Source organism: Emydura macquarii, unplaced genomic scaffold, assembly GCF_026122565.2.
Source record: "Emydura macquarii macquarii isolate MOO-44397 ecotype Brisbane River unplaced genomic scaffold, CSIRO-AGI_Emac_v2 contig_587, whole genome shotgun sequence".
NCBI lineage: Eukaryota > Metazoa > Chordata > Testudines > Chelidae > Emydura > Emydura macquarii.
In genome coordinates, this window is record NW_027130724.1 from 320,586 (window position 1) to 344,745 (window position 24,160).

The 24,160-nt window shown below is 54.4% G+C and overlaps 1 protein-coding gene and 1 pseudogene across 1 annotated transcript in view; one reads left to right on the forward strand and one right to left on the reverse strand.

The window, feature by feature from the left end:
• Window positions 1-12,719: 12,719 nt before the first annotated feature.
• The window catches only part of PKP3 (plakophilin 3), a 29,806-nt gene continuing 18,365 nt past the window's right edge, over window positions 12,720-24,160 (forward strand). Inside the window, exons 1-2 of the mRNA XM_067540438.1 lie at window positions 12,720-12,945; window positions 23,439-23,530. Of these exons, the coding sequence (XP_067396539.1) occupies window positions 12,720-12,945; window positions 23,439-23,530 (318 nt within the window). The remainder of the gene's footprint in view (window positions 12,946-23,438; window positions 23,531-24,160) is intronic.
• Window positions 15,088-15,775, reverse strand: LOC137148182 (probable ATP-dependent RNA helicase DDX5 pseudogene; annotated as a pseudogene).

Genomic DNA, 24,160 nt, shown 5'->3' on the forward strand with positions numbered 1-24,160 from the left:
GTCCCCTTCCCTACTCCCTAGTATCCTCCATCTCCATGCCCCTCTCTCCACACCCAAGGACTGGCTGAGCCCAGGGGATTGAGGGGCTGAAATGCCCCATGATAGGCAGTCCGTTGTGAGGGTATTTCCAGCAGGATACACTAGAAAGCTTCTTTCAGAGAGCTTCTCAGCCTAAGAGGTCAGATCCAGGAGCACCTGGGCCTTTTGGTGCTCCCATGGCTCTGCGACCGAGAGCATTGCTGAGGCCATGTCTCCCCACTTCCTGGACTCTGTGAAGCTCAAGTTCCTCCTTACCTTCACATGCTCTGCACCTCTGCCCTGGCTGTGTGTCTGTCCTCATCGCCTCCTGTGCCCTCTACACTCCCTGGGCTCCACCCAACCTTCTCTGCTGATACCCATCTCCCTCGCTCATTCAAAATGGGGTGACTCCATCCTCACCGCCCCTTTCTAGCCAGAATGGCCACCCAAGCAGTCCACGCTGAGCCCCGGCCTCTCCTCCTTGGGAATCCGACCCATTCTGGGCCACACACAAAGCCCATCCTGTGTGCGTCTGCTTAGCCTATCGTGCCAGCCTGTGCCCTCAGGCTGCCAGCCCTCGGAGGCAGGCCTTTGTCTTGTTTGGCCCAGCTCCCTTGTTGTACGAAACCGCATTGCCTGCCAGCCTCCTTTCATCAATGATGGGCCTAACCCAACCCAATCTCCAAAGGGGGAAGGAGAAGAAGGGAAGCCAAGGAGGGGAGATAAAGCAAAAAGGAGGAAGACAGAGAAGGCCTGAGCCTGAGAGCTGGGACAGAGACACACAGGCCAGGCACGAGGGCAGGGACTCAGTTCTGATGGCCCAGTATTGCCTCTTTTGAAGCCTCCACGGAGTCCACGGCCATCACCTGAAGCAGTGGCCCAGCCTGCTCAGAGGTTTCTCTGCGGATGGCCCAGCCTGCATGCCCAGATTGGGGCAGTGTGGAGAGGGACCTCATTCTCTTCCAGTAAAGCTCTGAGAGAGGCTTGGCCCCTCCCCAGGGCCTGGCTTCCCAGTGTGGGCTCCATCCCTTGCCAAGGCACCCTTTGAGTAGCCAGATCCCATCCCAGCTGCATAAACTGAGCTCCACCACAACCCCAGAAAGTACAAACTTGCCTCTGAGGCGATTGCATTTTAAAACACACGCACACAACAAAGGCAAAGCAACTGGTTGGGTAAGCTCAGGTGGGTGTCGCCCGCTTCGAGCCCAGTTTGCCAGACCGCAGACACAGTTACTGCACAGTTACTTTCATCGTCCCACCTGGCTGTGGACGGGCAGATCTCCCTGGGAACCTCGCTGGCGCTGGGCCACCGCCTGTGGAAATTTGCCTCCATCCGTCCGCCGTTGGGAGAATGCTGCAGGGCACCATGCGCTCCAGGGTGCCAGCCACCGTACGTCTGCATGCCTATTCTTTCTCTCTCGGCTGCCGCAGTTCATGGGGGACTGCAGGATTTTCCAACTCAAAGTCAGCTGGATGCTGGGCTGTGCTGAGCCCCATCTCTGAGGGGAACGTGTTGCTGCTCTTTGCGTTAACTTGCGTTGCGCTTCTCCACTGTGAGAGGTGGAAGGCCCCGGGGCGTGTGGGCTGGAGGGGCTGTCAGGGGCATCTGCAGCCAGTGCTGTAATGTCCATGGGAGCAGGCAGGTTCTGAGGGCATCTCCTGTGGGGTGGCTTGCAAGGCACGCTGGCCTCCGGCCCCTTCTTGCAGTGGCACTGGGCTGGCACTGAGAAATCCAGGCAGCCTGGAGGTTTTTGCCTTGCAAATCGCACCGCAGAGGAAGAACAAAGCACAGGCACCAGCATGGTCCTGCAGGTGACTCGTGAATGGAGCAGAGGTGGCGGGTGTGAAAGCAGCTGACTCGCTGGGGCTGATTTGGCTATTGCCACCTCCCATGCTTGTGTCCCGGGGATGTTTGCGTGCAACCCCATGGGCTTTGACAGAGCTGGTCCAGGCAAGTCAAAAGAGAGACCCAGCCCCTGACCACACAGTAACTTCCCAGTTCTATTAAGGAACTGCAGCTGATTTTAAAGAGCCTGGTTGTTTCTCTCTGTGAGGCGAATAACCCCGGTGACACCATCGTCACAACTTGCATGGGTGGCTGCTCATCAATGGGAGAACAGTGTGGCCCAAGGAGGTTAATCCAGTTTGTGTGGCTAGACCTCTCCACGGGGAGTCATGAGACCTGGCTTCTGCTCCTGACTCTGCTTCTGAACAGCTGGGATTCCCCGGGCATGTCACATCAGTGCTCTCTGCCTCCGTTTCCTTATGTGTAAAATGGGAATGGTGGTAGGACTGAGGGTGTTGAGCTCTGCTAGCTGTGTTCCAGCTGCTCACCGCCGTGTGAAGAGAAAGGGGAGTTTGCAGAGAGAGAGGGGGCAGTTTGGGGGCTTCTATGTTGTGAGGTGCATGAACCTTTTCGGAGTGTTGGCTGCTAGAAGTCAGTGGATGGGGCAGGTCAAGATTCAGAGCCATGCAGCTGCCGTGACCCAGCTGCTGACGGGGCCCAGGGTGGGGAGTACTGAGGGTGTAGCAAAGGGATGCTGCAGGGCACCTTTGCGGGCTGTGTGAGAAGGGAGGGAGAGGGAGACCCAAGGGGCGGCTCTAGGCAGAAGCGTGGCCAGTCTGCTCTCCTGGCTCAGCGCTGTGGCAGAGTGGGCGGGGGAGGGGGTGATCGGGTTGAGTTGACGCTTGGTGACATCGGTTTATCCTGGAGTTGTGGTTTGTAAGAAAGATGTGTGTATCCCCCCCCCCTCCTCCAGTGGTGGGGGTGGGTTTAAATCAGCTGCTCACTACATAGAGCTCTTCCTACTCCATAGGAGCTATGGGATCATCAGGAGGCCTGGGTGCAAAATCCACTGCCTGGTAGCTCTCGTGTCTTGTCCCCGCAGCACAAATGGGGCCAGCTCCTCAGCTTCATTGGAGTTATGAGAACAGTCAGGCTGGGTCAGACCAATGGTCCATCTAGCCAGTCTCCTGCCTTCTGAAGCACCTGGCACTGGCCACTATCCGAGAGAATAAACAGAACAGGGCAGTTATCAAGTGATCCTCCCCCTGTCATCCAATCCCAGCATCTGGCAGTCGGAGGTTTAGGGACACCCAGAGCGAGGTGCTGAGCTCCTGACCATCTTGGCTAATAGCCATTGATGGCCCCTATCCTTCATGAATTTCCTTTTTTTAACCCAGTCAGACTTTTGGTCTTCACAGCAGCCATGGCAAAAAGTTCCACAAGTTGATTGTGTGAAGAAGCACTTCCTTATGTTTGTTTTAAACCTGCTGCCTATTAATTTCATCGTGTGAACCTTGGTTCTTGTGTTATGTGAAGGGGGAAATACTTCTTCACGTTCTTCACACCACTTGTGATTTTATAGATCTCTATTATACCCCCCACCTTAGTCATCTCTTTTCTAAAATGACTAGTCCCAGTCTTTTTAATCTCTCCTCTAATGGAAGCTGTTCCATATCCCTAATCATTTTTGTTGGCCGTCTCTGTACTTTTTTTGAGATGTGGCGACCAGAACTGCACGCAATGTTCAAGGTGTGGGTGTACCATGAATTTATATATCGGCATTATATTTTCTGTCTTATTATCTATCTCTTTCCTAATGGTTTCTAACATTGTTAGTTTTTTTGACTGCCACTGTACATTGAGCAGATGTTTTCAGAGGACATGTAGTCATGATGACTCCAAGATCTCTTTCGTGAGCGGTAACAGCTAATTTAGATCTCATCATTTTGTATGTGTAGTTGGGATTATGTTTTTCACGGTTCATTACTTTGCACTTATCAAGATTGAATTTCATCTGCCATTTTCTTGCTCAATCACCCAGTTTTGTGAGATCCCTTTGTAACTGTCTGCAGTAACTATCTTTAGTAACTTTGTATCTGCAAACCTTGCATCCTTGAGGGACCTTGCTATTTACCTCTCTCCACTGTGAAAGTTGACTATTTATTCCTACCCTTTGTTTCCTATCTTTTAACCAGTTACTGATCCACGAAAGGATCTTCCCTCTTATCCCATGACAACTTACTTTACTTATGCACCTTTGGTGAGGGGCATTGTCAAAGGCTTTCTGAAAGTCCAAGTACACTATATCCACTGGATCACCCTTGCCCACATGCTTGTTGACACCTTCGAAGAATTCTAATAGATTGGTGAGGCACGATTTCCCTGCCCAAAAGCCACGTTGACTCTTCCCCAACTTCATCCATGTGTCTGATAATTCTGTTCTTTACTGTAGTTTCAACCAATTTGCCTGGTACTGAAGTTAGGCTTACGGCATGTAATTGCCAGGATAGCCTCTGGAGCCTTTTTAAAAACTTGGTGTTACGTTAGCTACCCTTCAGTCATCTGGTACAGAAGCTGATTTAAACCACAGGTTACATACCACAGTTAATAGTTTCGCAGTTTCATATTTGAGTTCTTTCAAAACTCTGGGGTGAACACCATCTGGTCCTGTTTAATTTATTGTTAAATTAATATTACTGTTTAATTTAACAATAAATTAATCAGCTTGTTCCAAAACCTGCTCTATTAACACCTCAATCTGGGACAATTCCTCACATCAGATCTGTTCTTTTTAGGAGACAAAGCTGAGGATCTCCCCACATCCTTTGTAGTCAAGACCAATGCAAAGAATTAATTTTGCTCCTCCTCAATGGCCTTGTCTTTCTTGAGTGCTCTCTTAGCACCTTGTTTGTCCAGTGGCCCCACTGATTGTTTAGCCGGCTTCCTGCTTCTGATGTACACTTAAACATTATTTTGCTTTTAGTATTTGTATCTTTAGCTAATTGCTCTTCAAATTCCTTCTTGACCTGCCTTGTTATACTTTTACACCTGACTTGCCCGAGTTTATGCTCCTTTCTATTTTCCTCACTAGGATTTGACTTCCTCTAATCCCCTCTTTTACTCTGCTGTTTAGCCATGGTGGTGGTTTGGGGGTGGAAGAGAGGGGTATACGTTTAGGCTTTGTCAACACTAGAAAGTTTTGTCGATGCAAGTTATATCAGTGATCAAAAAGCACTGTAGTTACAGCGCTTGCGCCCGTCCGCACAGCATTCTGTGTCGCTGAAGCGCATCCCTACTTGGTGCTTTAGAAGCAACAGTGAGAGCAGTGCACTGTGGGCTGCTATCCCCTCATGCAACTCTCCACCTTGTGCTGCTAGGAGTTGTGGGAAAGTGAAGAGGATCACAGCGCATCATGGGCATGGGTGCAACATTCCATGATTTCCATCCCATCATTCCTTGCATTCCCAACTGTGTTTTGCGGCATTGTTTAGACTGAGCCTCTGTTAATGGTGGTTTTTCAACAGTTTCTATGCAGCTTGCTGGCATTTCACCCTTATGACTGTTCCTTTTAATTGCCATTTAACTAGCCTCTTCATTTTTGTGTCGTTCCCCTTTTTTAAATTAAATGCTACTGTGATGATGTTACCCTAGCTTTGGATCTGGCCCATGGTTGGATAACAGGGAGGCAATCTCCTCCAAGCCTGTGGCCTCCTAGGGGGTTCTCATCTCAGCACCAAGATCCCTACATTGTCCCAGGAGAAATTCAGCTCCCAGCATCGAGGATTGAACGTGTTGTAAAAAGAGAAGCTGGACTTTGCGCATTAGCCTTTGATTTCTGGGGGCTGGGGTGCAAGTGAGCAGGGACTGGATGGAGTCGGACAAGTCCCTCCTTGGCTCAAGGCTGGGGTAGCTGGTTGTGTGGCAGAGCAGGAAAGAAGTGCCTTGGGAGTCAGGTGAGGATGAGGCAAATCAGGAATCAAATAGCAGAGGTGCTGCAGGCAGCGTTGAGGTGCACGGGCAGAGCTGGCTTGAGCAAGCTTGCATGACACCTGCCCCCATGACACTCTCTGTATTCTCCCTGTGGCCGCTTTCCCTAGCGTCAACGGTCCATCGCTTTTATGAGCTCTACACATTCACCACAAATTTAAATGAAAAAACATGCTAAGTGGTGTCCCAAACTGGCCTTTCATCAGCCTGTAGCAACAACTCTCATGCCTTCCCCTGGGCACAGCTCATTAGCCCCCTACATGGGCCCACCCCATTGCTGTACGTGTCCTTCCGGCCACGGCGGTGTGCTGTGTTCCCCTGGATGGCAGGCTGGCTGGAGAGCTGAGCTGCCTGGCTGACCAGAGGGGCCCACCGCAGAGGCTGAAGTGGCCCAGAAAGGGCTCATTGCCCATGACTTCTCCTGTGAACACGGGCGCTGCAGCAGAGCGCGGCTCCCGTCGCAGGGTACGTGCCCGGGGACACACCTGACCCATTCATTCAGCAGGGGGGAGCTAGGAAGGTGGCTGCTGCATCTAAGCCGCAGCAGAGAGGCGTGTTGCTGGGACGCTCAGTGCTCGGCGCGCCCTGCTGTCACATATCCTGCCGGCTGAGTCCTGGAGCTGGGAGGAGCATCTCACTTGAACTCATTTCCCCCGGGGAGGAATTTGTTCCTTGCTGAGGCGCTAAGCGTCTCTCTGCAGCAACGGGCCAGTGCGGGCTTGTGCTGGGCGAGCTTCTCCCTGCTGCTGCTGCGCTCCATGTCCCTGCCCTCTCCCGAGGGGGAGGCCGGGATTCACACACACGCCCGACCTTTGCACCGCTAAAAGGATCAGCGTGTCCTGTACGCCCCCCCGCAGAGCTGGCCTGACTCCTCACGCTGGAGGAGGGAGCGTTTCCTAGCAGCCCAGCACCCCAAATGGGGGAGACACATGAGCTGTCCTGTGCTGGGGCAGGAGCCGGTGTCCTGGAGGAGGCCCTGGAAGGTCTCACCCTGCCCTTGGCACTTTGCCAATAAGCCCAGGGGAAGCTGTGAGCCTGGGCTGAGTAATTCCCAGCTGTGAGCCCAGCTCCTCCTCTTCCCCATGTAACTGCTGGACCCAGGCAGGGGAGCTGGGCGCTGGGCGCTGTTTGGATCCAGGTCCCCATTAGCACCCGTGTCTCCAGACCTCCCCCCGGGGCCCTGGCAGATGCTTCTTACAGGCTGTCACTGACGAGTCACTGGTGGCTGGCACGGAGGACTCATCCTGCTGCTCTGGCTGATCGAGTCCTTGGCTCTCCCGTCAGGTCCCAGCCCAGGGACTTGTACCCACCCCCAGGGCAGGGCAGGGACACCCATTCCCTGAAAGCAGCTCCTGTTGCTCTGGGAGCCTGTGAGAGAAGAAAACACACCACGATCCAGGATCAATGACTAACTGACAGCTCAAAGCTCAAGGGCCCCTTCTCCCGCTGCCCCTGCTCCTGCCCCAGCGCTCCACTCCCATGCAGGCAGGGCCAGCTGCCCTGGGGCAGCCTGTACACAGCAAAGCTAAATGCTGCAGATGAGCAAAGGGGTGGAGCTGGGGCGAGGAATCTCAGCCGTAGCACGCATTAACCTTGAGAGCGCCAAGATGGCAGGCACCTCCCTGCGCCATGGAGGGGGTGGGGATCTAGCCTGGGATGCGGAGGGGGCTGATGCAGACACGATCCGGCTCCTTTCCCCTCCTCAGGGCTGCCATTCTGGGCTCCCTTTTGACTCTTCAGTGGCTATCGGTGCCTGGCTAGTTCCTGCCCCAGGGAAGCAGGTACAGCAGGCCAGGAGCGGAGGGACGTTCCTGAGGGTTGGGGGAGTGGGGCCGGTCAGGAGTCAAGTCAGGCATGAGTCTGCCCTCAGCTCTGCCCTCCCAGTGACCTCTGCTCCCCACCACAGTGCCCCAGTGCCTCCCCCAACGCCTTGGAAATGGGCCAGCAACCCTGGTGATTCTTAACCCTTGTGCAGCTAGTTAGAGTGATGATGGGTGTTTGTTTAGAAGGGCACAATGGTGCACAGTGATGCTCTGTGCTTCCCTTGCCCTGCCTGCCCAGCAGAACTGAAGCTGGAACTGGGGCTTGCAAGCTCCCTGCCCTGGAGCCGGGACCCTGGGATGGCTTCCAGGGTCTGCAGCTCTGGGGCAGTCCCGCCATGCGGACTGCCTTGGGACCAGGGACCCCAGGGCTAGCAGACTCCCGGGACAGCTGCTCTACTCTTGTGAACCAGCTGGCCTTGAAGCTCTGGGATCCCTGTCCTTGGGGCAGTCCACATGGCAGGGCTGCCCCAGAGCTGCTGCCCCAGGTAGCCCTAGCAGCTACTGCTTGGAACTGATGTGCTTTTTGTCAATTTCAGCCAGGATCTGTGAGGACAAATTTAGTTTTGGAAACACCATGTGCCCTTGATTCCAATACGGAAAAAAGTCAGCATTTCTGCTTCAAAACAATGACATGTTCCTGTGACCTGGGAACCCCGAGTGTTGGCCGCACTGGCAAGAACGTGCCTTACTGAGCTGATGGCAGAGAAAAGTGCTGAGGGGCCTCTCTAGCTGGGCTGGTTCATGGAACGAGTGAGTTCTCAGGAAGGTTTGGATGCCAGGGCATGTGGTGAAGATGAATTAAGAGGCATGGAGAGGGGCGCGGATGAGACGCGGGGGCAGAGGGTTAGTGGTGGCACTGAGTGCAGACGATAATATTAGTTGCATTGTGGATGTATGTAGCATCTTTCATCTGAAGATCTCCAAGCAACTCCCCGTGCAGCGCAGAGAGGTTATGATGTTGTTAACATTTATATATAGTGTTGGAGCCTCACGCACTTTAAAACAGCTTGCCCAAAGGTTGTACCAGTGAGTCAGTGGCTGCATAAGGAATAAAACCTTGGCGTCCTGGCGTTCAGTGCCTCATGCTAACCACTAGAGCCCATTGCATCAGAGGTGGGGAGGGGAACCAGGGTTCTAGCAGCAGGTTCAATGTTACAATTTCAAGGCAAAGGACGATGGTGTCTGATTTTCATTTCTTGTTTAAAGATGTCTTGTGTCTGAAGCGTACCTTACCCTCTGCTGCGGCTCATACCAACATGGAGCTGTTCGCTGGTGGTTCGAGTGTTTGTGCTCTGTTCCCTGTCCTTTTCTGTCTTTGTTCCCCAGTGTTCTCCTTTGTGCCTTATGTATTCTTGTCTTCTTCCCAGAAGGCGGCAAGGGCTGCAGCTGCCTCCCACCCCATTGAGCAAACAGCAACAGCTCCGATCCAAACTCCCCTGAGCTTTGTAACAGTGGGGAATTCCAGATCTGGTTCTGGAGTTTGTAGATGGTGCCTGTTATAAGAGGCTGAAGCTCCCTGGAGCCAAGCTCTGAGCAGTTCAGAATCTGGATCTGAATGGTGGGAGCTTCTCTCCTGTCTGGGCCCTGCTGTAGTTTCATGTCAAACCCAGGACACGCAGACTAATTGAGTTTCAGTTCCTTAGTACCTGTAACACCATCATCTCACTATTTCTCCAGTCAGCCATGGAGTCTGCCAGGAGAAGTGTACTGAGTGAAGGACACACATTTTTAATGTTAATAAGCAAACCTTTCTGGCTTTCATCACACTCCATAGAAAAAATACAAGGACACAATCCCACTCAGCACCTACATTTTTTTGCAGATCGCTTTTCAAGCTACTGGTGGAGCAAACACAAATAATGCTCTAGCGTGATCAGTATGCTCAACCAAAATCATTAGTCAGGTTCCCCCAAAATCATGAGATTGGCTTAAAAAAATTAAAATCACAGCATTTTAATAAATAAGTGTGTGGTTCCTTTTTCTTTGCTTTCTAGTTTTTGAGCCGTTGGGGTTTGCATTTTCAAGCTTTTCTCTGTAGCCAAGAAGGCTAGAAATTTTGTTTCCTTTTTAAAGGAAAGCTGAGAGTCTCACATAATCCTATGAGTTTAGGAGCTGGGGCTTTAAGGAAACACTGAATATCATGTTAAAATCCCGAGGGTTGGCAATGCAGAGAGAGGAGCAGGCAGGAAGGCAGAAGAGAGAAGATGTGGCCTAGTTAGTATATGGAGTGTGGAGGGCTTGGAGCTACTCACTGGCTGGACTGGTCGCCGCTCTGTACGCTCCAGTTTCCCACTTCTGAAGTTGGCCAAGGTCCCTGGTGAGGGTGTTGCGAGCCATCCTTAATGAGCGTTTGGAGTTAGTCACACAGGGCTTAATCGCTGGGTGCTCAGAACAGTGGGACAGTGCGAGCCTGAATATCCCTTCTCTCATCAGACTGGGGAAGCTAAGCAGGGTTGGGCCTGGTTATTATTATTGTTATTACCCTGCCAGGCTGTAGCATCTTTGATCTGGGCATCACATAGTGCTTCACCACTTCGTTAATTATACTGCGCCAAGGAGACCACCTCCGTGGGGAAAGGACTGCCTCTGGCATATACCTGAGTGTCGCTGGCTGCCTGTGTGCAGGAGTATTACAGGCAGGACAAGCTGCTTCCCCCTCAGATTAATAAGCAGCTGCGATGCTTAGGGGTTGGCTCTACTTCCTAGCAGTCACGGATGCCCTTCATTTGATGTTATTACAGTAGCACCAAGGGGTCCCACTGTGCTGGGTGCTGCACAGATACATGGGGAGAGCTCACTGTCCAAATACAGATGCAGGGTGGTATAAAAGAAGGCTGATCATCCCCAGCTGAAAGATGGGGAAACTGAGGCACCAAGAGGTCAAGGGGCAGGTTTTTCAAAAGTGCTTTGCATGCTGGGAGCTGAGTCTTTGAAAAAACAGGTCCTGAGCTCACACCCAGCATCAGGATTTAAGGCAGGAATTGAACCCAGATCTGCTGAGTTCCAGGCCGGTGCTAGTCTGCTGGCTGGGCTACCCCATGTGTAGCCAGGCTCAGTAAGCTGGCTTTATTCTCCCCAGCATCACGTGCCCCCTGCACCGGCTGTTTGTGTTAGAGCATCGCGGCACCGGCGCCGCCACGATGGCTCAGCAGGCACCTTTACTGTGAAGCCTCGTTCCAGGTGCAGTCAGAGGGGGATGCAGACTTCCAGTGGGCTGGTCCGTGCGGGGATGGCCGGCCCAGGCTGCACTGCAGCATAACTGGCAGTGGAGGTGGGTGTTGTGCTCTGCTTCTCCCAGGGAGGATGAGGGGGCTGCCCCCTCGCTCAGCTTCATCCTGACCCAATGCAGGGGCCTCTCTAAAGTGGCCAACTGATGATGCTTCTTGTTAACTTTTATTGTCTCTCCCCACTCATCCTTACTCCTGCCACATTAGCCATCGTGGCACAGCGGCGCGTCTCCAGAATCCCTGCAGCTCAAACGCTGGCCACGCAGCCATCTAACACTCCCTAACCTCCATTTTAAGTCACTGGCCAACTACTGCTGCCTAGCCATGGCCTCCATCCGCCACAGCCCCCCATGCCCTGCTCCCCACGCAACCCAGCTGGTCCCCGCGCACTGCCCCCAGCAACCCCGTCCGTCACAGCCTACGCACACTGGCCCCGGTGCCCTTCGGCCATGGCCCCCATGCAGGGCTGCCTCGGCTGAGTCTTGTTAGTAGCATGTGCCGTTACGCTTTTGGCTACAGGCCCATGAGAACATTCGCTGTGGGGCCTTTTTGCCCCAGTTGATGCTAACGTGGCCTCCTGGCTGCTCCCAGTAGCAATTTCCCATCCTTGTCCCCCGGTCCCAACTGGCTCACGCTAACTGTGGGGGAAAGACCTGGGCTAGGATCAGCAGAGTCCTGCCCCGAATCCTGAACTGCATCGCCAGAGTCCGGGGCCCTGCTGTGACCCCTCTGAATGCCCCGATCTCATCCCATGTAGGGTCTGTGCACACCTCTGGGGACCCTAGGATATAATGGGAAAGAACCCACTTTCGCCCATAAGCCCCCAGCTCAACTGGGAACGGTTGTGTGTGCAAACTAGACCTTGGCTGCACATGCAGGACTAGATCCCGCCCCCCGATGTCCTCCAGCCAAGCCACTGACAGGGTGTAAGTGGAAGGAGAAGCTGGCCCAGAGCACACAGTGATCTGTATTCCTGCTGCGGTCCACAATCAAACCCGCTCCCTCTCGCTGTGCGGGTGCAAGGTGCCCCAGGCTGCAGTTTCCACTAAGGCCAGACCCCAACGGGTGGGGACAGAATGACCCCTGTGCAGCGACAGCCCCTGTCCTGCCCCAATGCTGGCTGTGCTCCTGCAGTCTCTGGGGTGCAGGGCTAGGCGTTCCTGAGCCAGGAGGCGGCGGCAGTGACCATGGCTGGGTTGGCTGGGGTGGGACAGTGGCTCTGGGTTTTACCATACAGTGATGTGGCGTCTGTTCAAGTCAGCCTTCCTGTTGCTGTCCCATCAGCCCGGTGTGGGAGGAGGGTGCCAGCAGCCTTACAACCCTCCCAGCTGCCCTGGCCCCTGGGGAAGGGTGGAGGGAGGCACGCCCATAATTGCCTGGCGAGTGTAGTGGCTGACAAGGTGTGGCAGGGCCGGGGCTGGCTGTGCATCCCTGGAATTCCACCTTAACGCTGTGGAAGCCAGGCCCTGCCAAAGGCCTCACCTGCTTAAGGTGGAACTGGCTGACCTGCTCTGCCTGAAAGCCAGCCTCCGCGGTGATGTCAGTGGCTAGGCAGAGGGGTGTAGCCCTGTCTCAGAGTGGCAGAGTCCCATCCCAGGAAGCCAGCGCTTGGGCGAGGACAGGGGTGGCGTGGGCAGGGGGGTACCCTCTGCCGTCTCCCCAGAACAGCTCCGACTGACTCCCCAGCCAGGGCCGAGGGAGGATCTGGCAGTCTGCGCGCCTGCTACAGGCCCTCCGCTCCCTGCAGTCTCAGCTTGGCCTTGGCCTCAGAGAGACGGAAAGTGCAATTGGTGTTAGCAACAGTGGGATCTTCCCCTGGCAGAGCCAGGGCACCGGGACAGACTGAGCCACGCTCCCCACCCGGCCGGGACAGGAGCCATGCAGGAGAATAACTTCTTTCTGTCGGCTTTGCAGCCGGAGTCCGGCGTGTGCTCCCTGGCACTGCCCTCGGACCAGCAGCTGGGCAGGACGAGCAAGGAGGCGCCCGACGCCGAGCTGCTGAAAAGCGCCCGGGTGCAGGAGCAGGTCCGCATGAGGATGCTGCAGAAGAGCGGCTCGGTCCCCAGGACCAATGGAGCTGGGCTTGGCTACGTGGAGGTTAAAGGTAAGGTGGGGGGGGGGCAGTGGCAGCCTGACGGGCTTCACAGGCGAGGACTGATGCTCTCCAAAGCCAGCTATGTGAAAGGGGCGTCTTGAAGGATGGCTGGCTTTGGGGGCAGGGCTGTAGCCCCTCTCATCTGTCACCTCTGCTGGGGACGGGATTATACAGGGGGTGGGGACTGGAAATCAGGCCTAGCTCTGCTCTGTAACTCTAGGCAGGTCACGCTGCCGCTCTGTGCCTCAGTTTCCCCCTCTATAAAACAGGGATACTGTTCGTTACCTGCCCTCGGGGGGGCTGCAGGAGGTTCAATCGGCCAATGTCTGTGACTAGCGGTGAGCGCCTCAGCGGCAAGGCTCTGCTCTGGTTGCTGAGCTAAGGGGAGCCCTGCCTCTGAGTTAGGTGACCTGGCGGCTGTTGTTTGTGCCCCAAATTTGCTCTCTCTCTGCGGGTTTGTGCAGCAGGTGTAATGGGGGAGCATCACAGCCCAGACTGGGTAGAGGTAGCTAGAACTTGGGGGAATCTTCCTGGGGAAAATGGGGGGGGGGCAGAACCCATCAGGGCTCCAGCCAGGCCTAGAGGCTAAGGTCCACGTGGGACAGACTGGGCAGGAAGGGGGTGAGCCATCTGACAGGGCTCGCTCACACTGTGGGCATCACCAGCACAAGAGGAAGTAACAAAGCACAGGGGTCCCACCTGTTGTTGGCTCCTTCCATGAGTAATCCAGCCCGGGCTTTGCATCACTCCCTGTTATCGCAGTTTGCTGGGAGTTCTTCCAGACTCTGTCTGTTTTGCAACAACCCCTCCCCTGGTTGCATGCTAGGGCTGGCCTTCCAGGCACTGTACAGGGAGAAGGGGGTTCAGAAAGTCCACCCCAGAACCCAGTCCCTCCTCGTTTTCTTTTCTTTTTTTCCGGGGGGGAGGGAGCATATGAGAATGAGGCAAAATAAAAAGTCTGTTTATCTTTCCTTGGGTCTGCGGGGAGCCGGGGCCTCAGCATTCTGGGGGAAAAGAACGTCCCATCAGCACTTTAGAACTAGGCCTGGGGAAACTCCAGCATTAGTTTTTTAGGGTGGCGGGGGGGGGGGGGGGGGGGGGGAGGGGGATTTGGTTTTTTGCAAACGTTTAAAATTTAATTTTTTCCCCCATGGGGAAATTTTTACCCCCTGTTGGTCCATGGAAGACACAGCCCCCGCTCTTCCAGCCGGGCAGGGGCTCCATTCCAGAATCCCCCTAGCTTTCTACCAAGCTCTCTGTCCCACAGCCCGTCATCCTTTGGAGCTCAAATGGGGGGGCCAGCTCAGAATGGCCTCCCACCCAGGTTCTGTCCTGCACAAGCCAGCTGGATGCATTTGCACCACTTGCTTTTACTTGGGAGGATGTCTGGACTGGAGGCCCAGCCTGTAAACTGGGGGTGGGGAGAGGATGCCCTGCCCACCCCACTGCTGAAATGTAGCTATGCCAGTAGCCACAGTCCAGCAGGTGTCAACAGGAACATCTTCACTGCTAGCCGGGCTCAGGGCTGCAGTGGGTTTCAAATACCGGCTTGAGGGGACTGGCTGTTTACTTGCCCTGGCCTTGCACGGCTGCCTCTGAGCTAGCAGAACCCGCCCCCCCCCTTTCTCTGAGCATCTAGCTCACCACTGCCCCATGGAATGTTCCACTTTGGGTTTTGCTGGTGGCCTTGCTCCCATCCCATGCCCCCAGCAAAAGGTCTCGGATACTAGCTGATCTCTGACCCTAGGGCATGATCACCAGTGTGTGTAAGTAGAGCTCCCCATCAGAAGCCAAGCGTGTCAGGCTCACTGCCTACTGGTGTCAGTGACAGCCCAAGCTGCAGGCTAGCGGGGACTCAGGTCCATCGGTTCTAATCTGGGCTCTGCTACACACATCCTGTGTGACCTCGGGCAAGTCCCTTACCTCGCTGTGCATCGGCTTTCCCCACCTGTCCCATGAGGAGTGACTTCCAGGGGTGCTGTTATTTATTATTTGTGTTGTGGTGGCCCCAAGGAACCCACTGTTGTGGACCAGGGTCCCATTGTGTACGTGTTGCACAAACACACAATGAGGCTGACTTGATTAATGCCTGTGACGTGCTCTGAGACTGCTGGGTGGAAAGGCAGTGGAATATCTGGCATGTCGATCATCTTAGGAAGGACCTGAACCTTTGTCTTCAATCAGCTGAAGCAATTCGGGGTTGAAAGCTTGATTAGCCTCCTGAAGCACAGAGATGAGGTCCCTTACTTGCTTTCTATTGTTAGGAGTAAAGAATGTGTACGCTGTGCCTGTTTTGGTACTGCGGGCAGTTCGTCCAATTCGGTGGATATAGTCCTCTGAGGAGTTAGGATAGTGATAATTGATGACAAATTTCACATCTAGACCTCTGGATGCAGCATCTGTAGCAATCAGTATAGGAGCTTTTCCATGTCTGAATTCATTTAGAACCCAGTCCCGCTCCTGCTGACTTTTGTCACCATGAATACCCATTGCTGGCCACCCATCTCTTGACATTTTTCTGGTAAGATCATCGTCTTTTGGTTTCCACGAACACAATGGTTTTGTTTTCTTTCTCACTCATCATTTCTTCCATCAACCGAATAAGCTTGCCATCCTTCTCTACATCATGACATACATCCACAACTTGAGGAATGTTGTGGTTTGCACTCAGTTCCAGTGCCCCAATGTTGATATGTACATATTCTTTCAAGAAGTCTTCAGCAAGCTGTCTAACGTCTTTGGGCCATGTTGCACTCCACATTAGAGTTTGCCTGTCAGGTCTTATGTGATCTACAGTTTTTCTGATCTGAGGTTCAAATCCCATGGCAAGCAATCTCATTTTGGATCTCCCAAACTGCCAGGATCTGTGCTTTGTCCCAGCAGCCAAGCGGTTCCCACGCACACCTGGAGCTGACTTTGTTTGTGGCTTCTCCCTTTGATCTCTTCCTCCCAATCTAATTATGAGCGGCTGCACCCACACCCTACCCTGGAATTTTTGTCCTAGCCCAGGCACTGCTTTCCTGCAGCCTCCTCTCAAGCTGCCTGTCTCTGTTTAGTAAAAGGGGCTGTTGCTCCTTCAACTCAGTACTGTGACTAGCAGCACACTGCTGGAACCTACTGGCGAGGGGGTATCAAAGGGGCAGAGACTGAGCTCCCTGCTCCGGGCTGAGACACTCCCACTGTCTGTTCTCGCTCCAAAGGAGACAGGACAGGATGCTAGGCTTTTGACCCCGGGAGTTTGTCTGGATTAGGACAGGTGCCTGAGGCTAGATCACATGCGAGCTAAACCCAGTTCAACCCCCACCTATGCAGCGGAACAGCGTTTACCTTGATTTAGCTGCTCACGCTTTAGCTGGAGGGGCATCCACACTAGGAACACGGCCAGCCTTAGCTAACAACACTAACTGCCCTCAACCATGTTCCCTAATCTCTACACCAACACGTGTGGTCCGACCCTGCTCTGAGCAGCTCCGGGGCTGCTAAAGCCTCACGAACCCTCAAATCACGACTCCAAAGCAACATTGTGAGCCAGGACCGGCACCTCCGTCTGCGGATTGCGTGTGATCCCTGCTCGCTGAGCCGGAGACGCCAATGTAGGAATTAAAAGGCCCTTTTTCAGTGACATCTAGTGAAGGGCTGCAGCCAGACCTGGGGAATGCTTTCTTTCCCCAGCTCCTTTCTGGCCTTGGGGACGGCTCCACTTGGGGGGGTGGGGGGAATCAGACAAAGAGGTGGGGCTGACGGGCGCAAGTAGTGCAGAGGAAGGTTGGAAACGGGCACAGAAAAGGTCCCAGGCAGTTATTTTCTGTTTGGTTAGTGGGGGGAAGGGAGCTAGAACAAAGGCAAGTGCAAGATGAAGAGAGGAAAGGCAGGAGAAGCCAAGGCAAGAGTGGCCGAGCTCCCCAGGGAGCAGCTAGAAGAGCTGTGTGCACAGCCACGAAATCAGAGCTGGTGGCCGTGCTGCCCTCAGCCCAATGAGGAAGTGTTGATGGTGAGGTGGAAATCGCTTGCTGGGGAGGGATCCAGGCCATTTCTGGGCTGAGTCAGCACGGGGTTGAGGCATGGAAAGGCAGCTCCTTTCTCTGCCCCTCCTCTGAGATGACATACAGGGAGCTCCCAGCCATGCCTGGGCCAGCCACAGAAACCTCCCAAACCGGGTGCTTTGTGTACATCGAAACTGATGGTCACGTGGCATGTAGCCCTCTTGATTCTCCCCTGCCCGAAAGCCAAGCAGAGGTGCGGCTCCCTGCAGCCAGCGATGTTCCTGGGCATCACCCCTGAGATAACGACCGGCCCGATTAACGCCATCCACCTCTCTGGGACCCAGCCCTGGCCTCCATCCTGACATGGAATCCATTTGCTGAGGCTGGGCTCTGGCATTGGGCCAGGCCGGCTACGGGCGCTCGTGGGGGACCCAGAATGACCCTGCCACTCCCAGCCTTCCCATCGCCACCCAGGAGTGAGGGGCACTGGCGGAGCTGGGGGGAGCTGGTAGCCTGAGTGTAGTCCAGCCCAGCCTGCCTCTGGCAGCAGGTGGCGGTGTGGGTGCGGGTGTGGAGGGGGTAGCGGATACAGGGCCCAATTCCCCTTGCTGCGGCATCTCCTGAGTGGGAGGTGCACACGGGGTGAGAGTAGCAGCCCTGCCCCAATCACTGCTGCTGAGAGCACGGGATTTTCAAGCCTTCGTGTTGGGCGCAATCCTGCCGCCCTAACCTGCTCACAGTGCCCCTCTGCTTCCCTGGGAGTCCGACCCCCTCGTGGGAGGGCTGAATTTGGTCCATAACATTTAAGGGCCTGACCAAAAGCCCTTTGAATGCGAAGGCAAGACTCCCCCTCAGGACCTAGCCGGGCACAGCCGTGCTGCTGGACGTGGGACTCAGGATGAAGAGCAGAGGGCAGGGCCCCCAAGCAGCCCCCTCTGCTCCCCGGCTGTGTTGCATTCAGGTCGTGTACTGAGGGTTCCCCAGCCAGCGGGCCGTGTAACACAGCACGGCTGCCGGATTACAGGGGTGAGCTGCCGCTGGCCGGGGGGGACCTGGGGCAGTCAGGTGAATGACAGAGTCCTGGCAGCCCGGAGAAGCAGTCTTCCCCTAGACAGGGAGGGAGCAGCCGTCTCATGGCGGGGGAAAGCTAGGAGGGGCCGGCAGTTTCTGCAGGCAGGATTGCAGCCAGGGAAGGAGAGAACAGAAGAGAGTGTGATTCACCCTGCCTTAGAGCCCAGCGCTGTGTGTTCGCCCCGCACGGCAGAAGTCAGAGTGAGAGGGAAGAACTAGACTGCAACACAGTGTCACCTGGCAGCAATACCTCTGCTCCGATCCTGCGACCCACCTGACCGCCATGCACCCCAGTCCTGACCCACAGCCTCTCCCTCTCCCCTGGGCGCCTGCTGTTCCAGCCCTGGGCCCCACACAGCTCCACCAGCGCACCTCAGTCCTGACCTCCAGCCCTCCCTGCTGTTCCAGCCTGGGCCCCACACAGCTCTGCCAGTGCATCCAGTCCTGACCTATAGCCCACACCCCAGCCTCCGCTATACCACACAGCTGTGCTGGTACCTCAGTCCTGACCTACAGTGCCCCCTTCTACTTCAGTGCTGACCCCCTCTCTCCCCCCGAGCTCAACACTGGCCCTCTGCTGTTCCCGTTCTGGGTCCTCTCCACTCTTCTCTGCTCCAAGGGATGGCCCTTGAGCTCTGTTCAGAGGGTGGTGTGTTCTCCCTACCATGCAGAAATCTCCATGCATGCAGGGATGTGGCGCCTGAGCCACGCGCAGGCTTGCCGGGCAGGAGGTGTGAGGGCACCAGTCGTGTTTAATCCCTAACAGTGCAGGGAAATGGCACAGGGGGAACAGTGCGGGGCAAATGTGGCCAGGGGGCGCCCATCACACCCTGGCTGGTGGGTGGCTGCCCTGAGAACGCTGGGCTCCCTGAACGTGGTGCCCCTTGGTCATGCATGGGTGCTGATTGGGGGTATGTGTTGGGGGAGCTGGGGGGGGGGGGGCCTGGTCTCTTTCCCCATGGGAAATGGTGGAAGTCCGCTAGGTAGCAGGATGATTTCTGTACTCAGCGTGTGTATCCCAGCAGCAGGCAGAGGGCTGAGCCAGGATTGGGGCTCCCTGGTGCCGGGTGCTGGACACATGTCCAGAGAAGACAGGCCCTGCCCTGAGGAGTTTTTGATCTAGCAGTGCCATTCTCCTCTTCCAGGAAGCCTTGCCATGGCCGTTCCCAGCCCAGAGCCAGGCCCTCTCTGCGATGATGGCTCCCAGGGCTGCAGGAACATGCTGGGCAGATTTCTCAGGCATTGCGTTTCCTGGGATATTGTGTCTGGCAATGCAGTGCAGCTGCTCTGGCTTTGTCTCCCTGTAGGTACAAGTAATCTCTCCTGCAGAAGGGAAAGTCATCCCTTTTGATGAGTTTTACTCACCGCCACCTGTACCGTCTGGCCCCCAGTCATGGGGCTAAGGGACAGGGTTTGAGAGAAGCCAGCCACTGGGCTTCCTCCCCAGTCACTCACTGGGGAGATGGGGCAAGTGGCAGGAACGTTGGTGAGTGGAATATCTCCTCTTAGTCCTGCCTGCACGAGAGGGAGAGGCTGTGGACAGTTCTGAGCTGTCCTACCTCCCAGACAATGACAAGGGTTCCCAGGAGAGGCTCATCTGTGGTGGAGGGAGATTTTCATCTGCCCTCTCTGCATGTGACAGAACTTTCATGGCTTGTTTGATCCTGCCAGGGATTGCAAGATACTAGAGTGTGTGTTTTTCCATCTCCTGCTGCCAGATTCCCCCAGGTTTTCCTTCCCCCCTCCCCTCCCACAGACACCTAACCTCTGCGGATTGATTCCTGGGGGAATGCTGTGTGAGCATGCAGGAGGAATGTGTTTATATAACACGGCCTCCCAGCTCTCAAGGTCCCTGCTACTGTCGGGGCAAACCCAGCCATGAGAATACTTGCAGGGCCCAGCATGGGCTTGGGAGGCAGGCGGAGGCGCCCGCTGAGAAGGGCCTGGGCTAGGGCACTGTTGAGAAATGGACACGGTTGGATTAGTTATTGACGTTTGCCAGGTTGTAGCTGCTCCCATCAGCCCCTCACTTTTCCGAGCAGTAGAACATTTGCCAGCTGCTGTGCAGGCTCCCACAAAGTGCTCTGCCAGCCTACCCCAGTCCTGACCTGCAACTTCCCTGCTAGTCCAGCCCTTTCCTGAGAGGTGCCCATTGCTCTGAATTCTGGTTTGTCCGGTCATAAATCGAGGATTTTGCAGGGGGGAGGCAGGACCAACCTGCAAATCAGTATGCAGATGAATGTAATCTTAAGAATGGCAGTAAATTGCATGATCTCTAGTGCTTCTGGCAGGCTAGCGGGAGCCTGGCTGTCTTGAGAAGAACCCAGTCACACTCATTTTTTTGTCCATCCACCCATTGTCAGTGAGAACAAGCACCAAAGCTCGTCCACTAAATGATCTCTAGTCCTTGTCATGCATGGATAGTGTCTTGGATAAGCAAGACTGGAGATAGGAAGGGGCCACTGATAATGTAGCAATTACCCCTCTCAACGTGGAGTATTGTGAAAGAATGCCAGGCCCCCTCTCAGCATTGGCCCTGGGCCTGACCTCACTTCCGCCCTTGCTAGAAAACAATCAGATCTGATCTCTGTCGTTAAGTCAATAGAGAGACAAGATGGGGGAAGTAATATCTTTTACTGGATCAACTTCTGCTGGTGAGAGAGACAAGTTTTTGAGCTTACACAGACTAGCTCTGAGGTCCAATAAAAGATATTTACCTCCCCCACCTTGTCTCTCTCATACCCTGGGACCGACACCAACTACACTGCAACCATTCAGTCAAGAGGGCAAGTAGCACCATGTTCGCTGGGGATGGGGTTTGTAGTTGCCAAAACAGGCAGCAATCAAACCGGAGGGAGGAAGATCAAGTGAATGAAAGAGCTTTTCAGCACAACTCAGTTCCCAGTTAGGCACCTAAATGAAGTGGCCAGCTTTTGAAAGGTGCTAAGCACGCAGAACATCAGCTCTTGTCTAGCTGGGCAGACTTTCTGGCCCGCTGGTGAGCTGGGGGGGATGACATCACAAATGAACGCTGATTGAGTTCTGGCTCCTGGGAACTCCCGTCTGTTTAACTTGTGCCAGTGTTGGGCGAGCTGCCTTTCTTGAGGTTGCAGAGTTGTAGCTGTGTTGGTCCCAGGATATGAGAGAGACAAGGTGGGGGAGGGAATACCTTTTATTGGCCCAACATCAGTTGGTGAGAGAGACTAGCTTTCGAACCACGCAGAGCTCTTTGTCTAGGCTGCCTCTTCAACGAGGGGCTGGGAGAGTGCCCATTGCACATCTCGGAGACCTCCACATCCTCCCGTCAAACCAGGAAGGCCACACTTGACATTCCTAATATTTCACAAGTTCTTTTTTTTTTAAAAAAAAAAAGGAGAAAAAGCATCAGTTAAGAAAAGATCCTGCCAGGCCTTTATCCCTCAGAGACAGATACAGGGCACAGAAGCAGATCACCATTAAATGTCCTTTTGGGATCGCCACAAATCCCAGATCTCACTTCCTAATCTCAGGTCTCTGGGTAGCAAGAGAGAGGCTCCCCCCACATATAGCATCAGATGGAGCTAACCCAGTGTTGGTTACATTGGGAAGGATTTCTTGGCAACCACCAGGGCTAGATCTAGGGCCTGGTTCTCCTCTCACCGACACCAGTGTAAATCAAGATCTCCAGTGACGTCAATGGAGCTATGCTGGTGTCAGTGAGAAGAGAAACTGCCCCCTTCAGTTACCTTTAAATGGGAGCTTAGATGCCGCAGACACTGATGGGAGAGCAGCCGCCCACGCCAGCTGCTCTTAGCTCTGCTGTTGCTTTTGTAACATGGATTAATATTGGTCATGCATTGAACTAAAGCCTGCGGGATCCATTCCACTTGTAACCCTAGCTGGGTCTCAGCCCAGGTCTCCCCTGGGGAAATAATCACTCACCAGCCTCTCTGCCACACTGCGCTCCAGTCACAGGCCAGGCTCCACCCTTCCGATCTCCAGGACTCATGCCAGCTTGCTGTCTTCTAAAGGCCCTTTGTACCCAGCTCCCCTTTTAACCGGACTCTCTCTTAGCAAAGAGAGCGTGTGTTTGGAAAGAAGGTAGGGAGGCCGGGGGGAGGGGAAGAGTTCACCTGCCCTGGAGGGCCGTTCATCTTAAACAAGGGGCAGGACTCAGGAGGAGAGGTACGGTTGGCAGAACAGGGTGAAAGCCGGCCTTTCCCTCCCTGCACTGTCTGGGCCAGAGCCCCTCAGCTGCAGTAATCGGCTGCGTACCACTGCCAACCACAGCGTCTCTGTGGGTGTATATCCCCCTAGCATCATTAACCTCCATGGGGCGACCTCAACCAACACAGCTTCTCAGCTGGTGTAAACTGGCCAGGTGCCAGCGACCCCAGGTTTGCTAGCGACCTCGACCTACCGCAGCATGGGGTCCCAGTCCCCATGCCCAGTCCTGCCTGGCAACCTGGTTGGAAACTAGAAAAACCAAACCAACCCCAAAACACCATTCTTCCCTCCCATTGTTCAGCTTCAGTCCCTTTCAGTTGTGCCAAAGCTTTTGTTTCTCGCAGTGTTTTGGGAAATGGGAGGGACCGTTTTTCACCTCTGTGGGTGGTTTCTCTTTTAGCTTTTTGTTTTCTATTGTTAACAATAAGAGATGTTTTAAAAAATGAATTGGGGAAGGGGCAGTTTATGTACACGGCAGGCTTTTTTCTTTTGAATAATTCTTTCCAATTAAAAAATAAAATCCATTTCCAAACATAGAAAATGAGAAAGGAAAGTTTCCGGTAAAAAACGTTGGGTAAAAAAATGTAATAGAGGTTTTGTGAAAATTTCACAACTTCATGAGAAAAACTGATGTGAAGAAAAAAGAAGGGCCATGGTTAGATTAGCACAATATGCCGTTTGAGAAATTCCAGCCCGCCCTACCTTGAGTCAGAAGTGAGAGCATTCTGTGGTGTTATCATGGTCCCTACAGAGATCGAGCTGCATCACAAATACACCCTGGACCTCTGCACTGCCACCTCTCTGCTCTAGAGAGGCGTGTACTTGGAATAGCGTGGGGCAAGATCACTAACACTGGGAGACTGGCAGGTATTTTGCTTACACCCCATATGCACTATAGCGCCCTGCCCTGCGGCTGTGGGAACCCCCTGTGGCTGCCAAGCAGGGATGGGCCCCAGCTGGCTGTAGCGTTCGGAGCCTGAGCCAGAGGGCGCCCACAGTGTGTGGGTGTTTGGATCCAGGACTGCGGTTCACCTGACTGCAGCCATAGGGGCTGGTCACCAAATCCAGACTGCAGCATCCCCCCATCAGAGCGCTGGATGTTCAGATTCAGGTCCATGTGTAGCAATCCCTCTTTATGCCCCTGCCACTGGCTGGCATTGTCCCCATTCCCCTAGTGCTGTGCTTTGAACACACACAGCAGATTTCTAGTTTTGCTGAACACTGTCTGTCTGTGTCCTGCAGGTGGCAGCTCCTTCCAGGGCCAGAACAGCAACACTCTGCAGAAGTCCTTCAGCTCCAGATCCCAGGCCAATGGCTTAGACCACAAGGGCGTTGTAAGTACCAGCTGACCTGCAGGGTGTGGCTAGGCAGGTCGGCCTGCCTGATGTGTCTGAATATGGCTCCCGTCAGCACAGTGTCTGGAACCTAGCCATCGCCATGCCTAAATCAGGCTACCGTCTAGTTTCTTCTCTTCCTGTAAACCTTAGGAAGCAGTCACTGGACCGTGGATGGCTGGGCTCCAAGCCAGGTGTGAGGGAGCTCTTGGTCCTGATAATGGTAGTGGGGGGGCACAACTTCCCCCAGACTCCAGTCAGGGAGGAGGAGAAAGGGTGAGGTTCTCTAGGGATGGATGAATCTCCCCTGGGGTACTAAGAATACTTGGCACTAGGGGAGTCCTACAGGCACCAGAGCACAGCTCTGCGCTGCCGAGTGGTCAGACGTGCCACCTTGGTGATTGGGTGAAATCCTGGCAAAATTCCCATTCGCTAGTGCCAGGGTTTCTCCCTTTGTCTCTCCAGGCTCCGCATCAAATGTTGTTGTTTTTTAAAAAACCAGCAAGCTCAGTTTGGGATCTGAGAGTCTCGCTGGGTTGGTTCCCTCTCACTCGTCCCCTCCAGTGCTAAAGGGATCTGCAGGCCCAGTGGTGATTCCCAGTACACTGTCCAACCCACCGTCTCCAGACG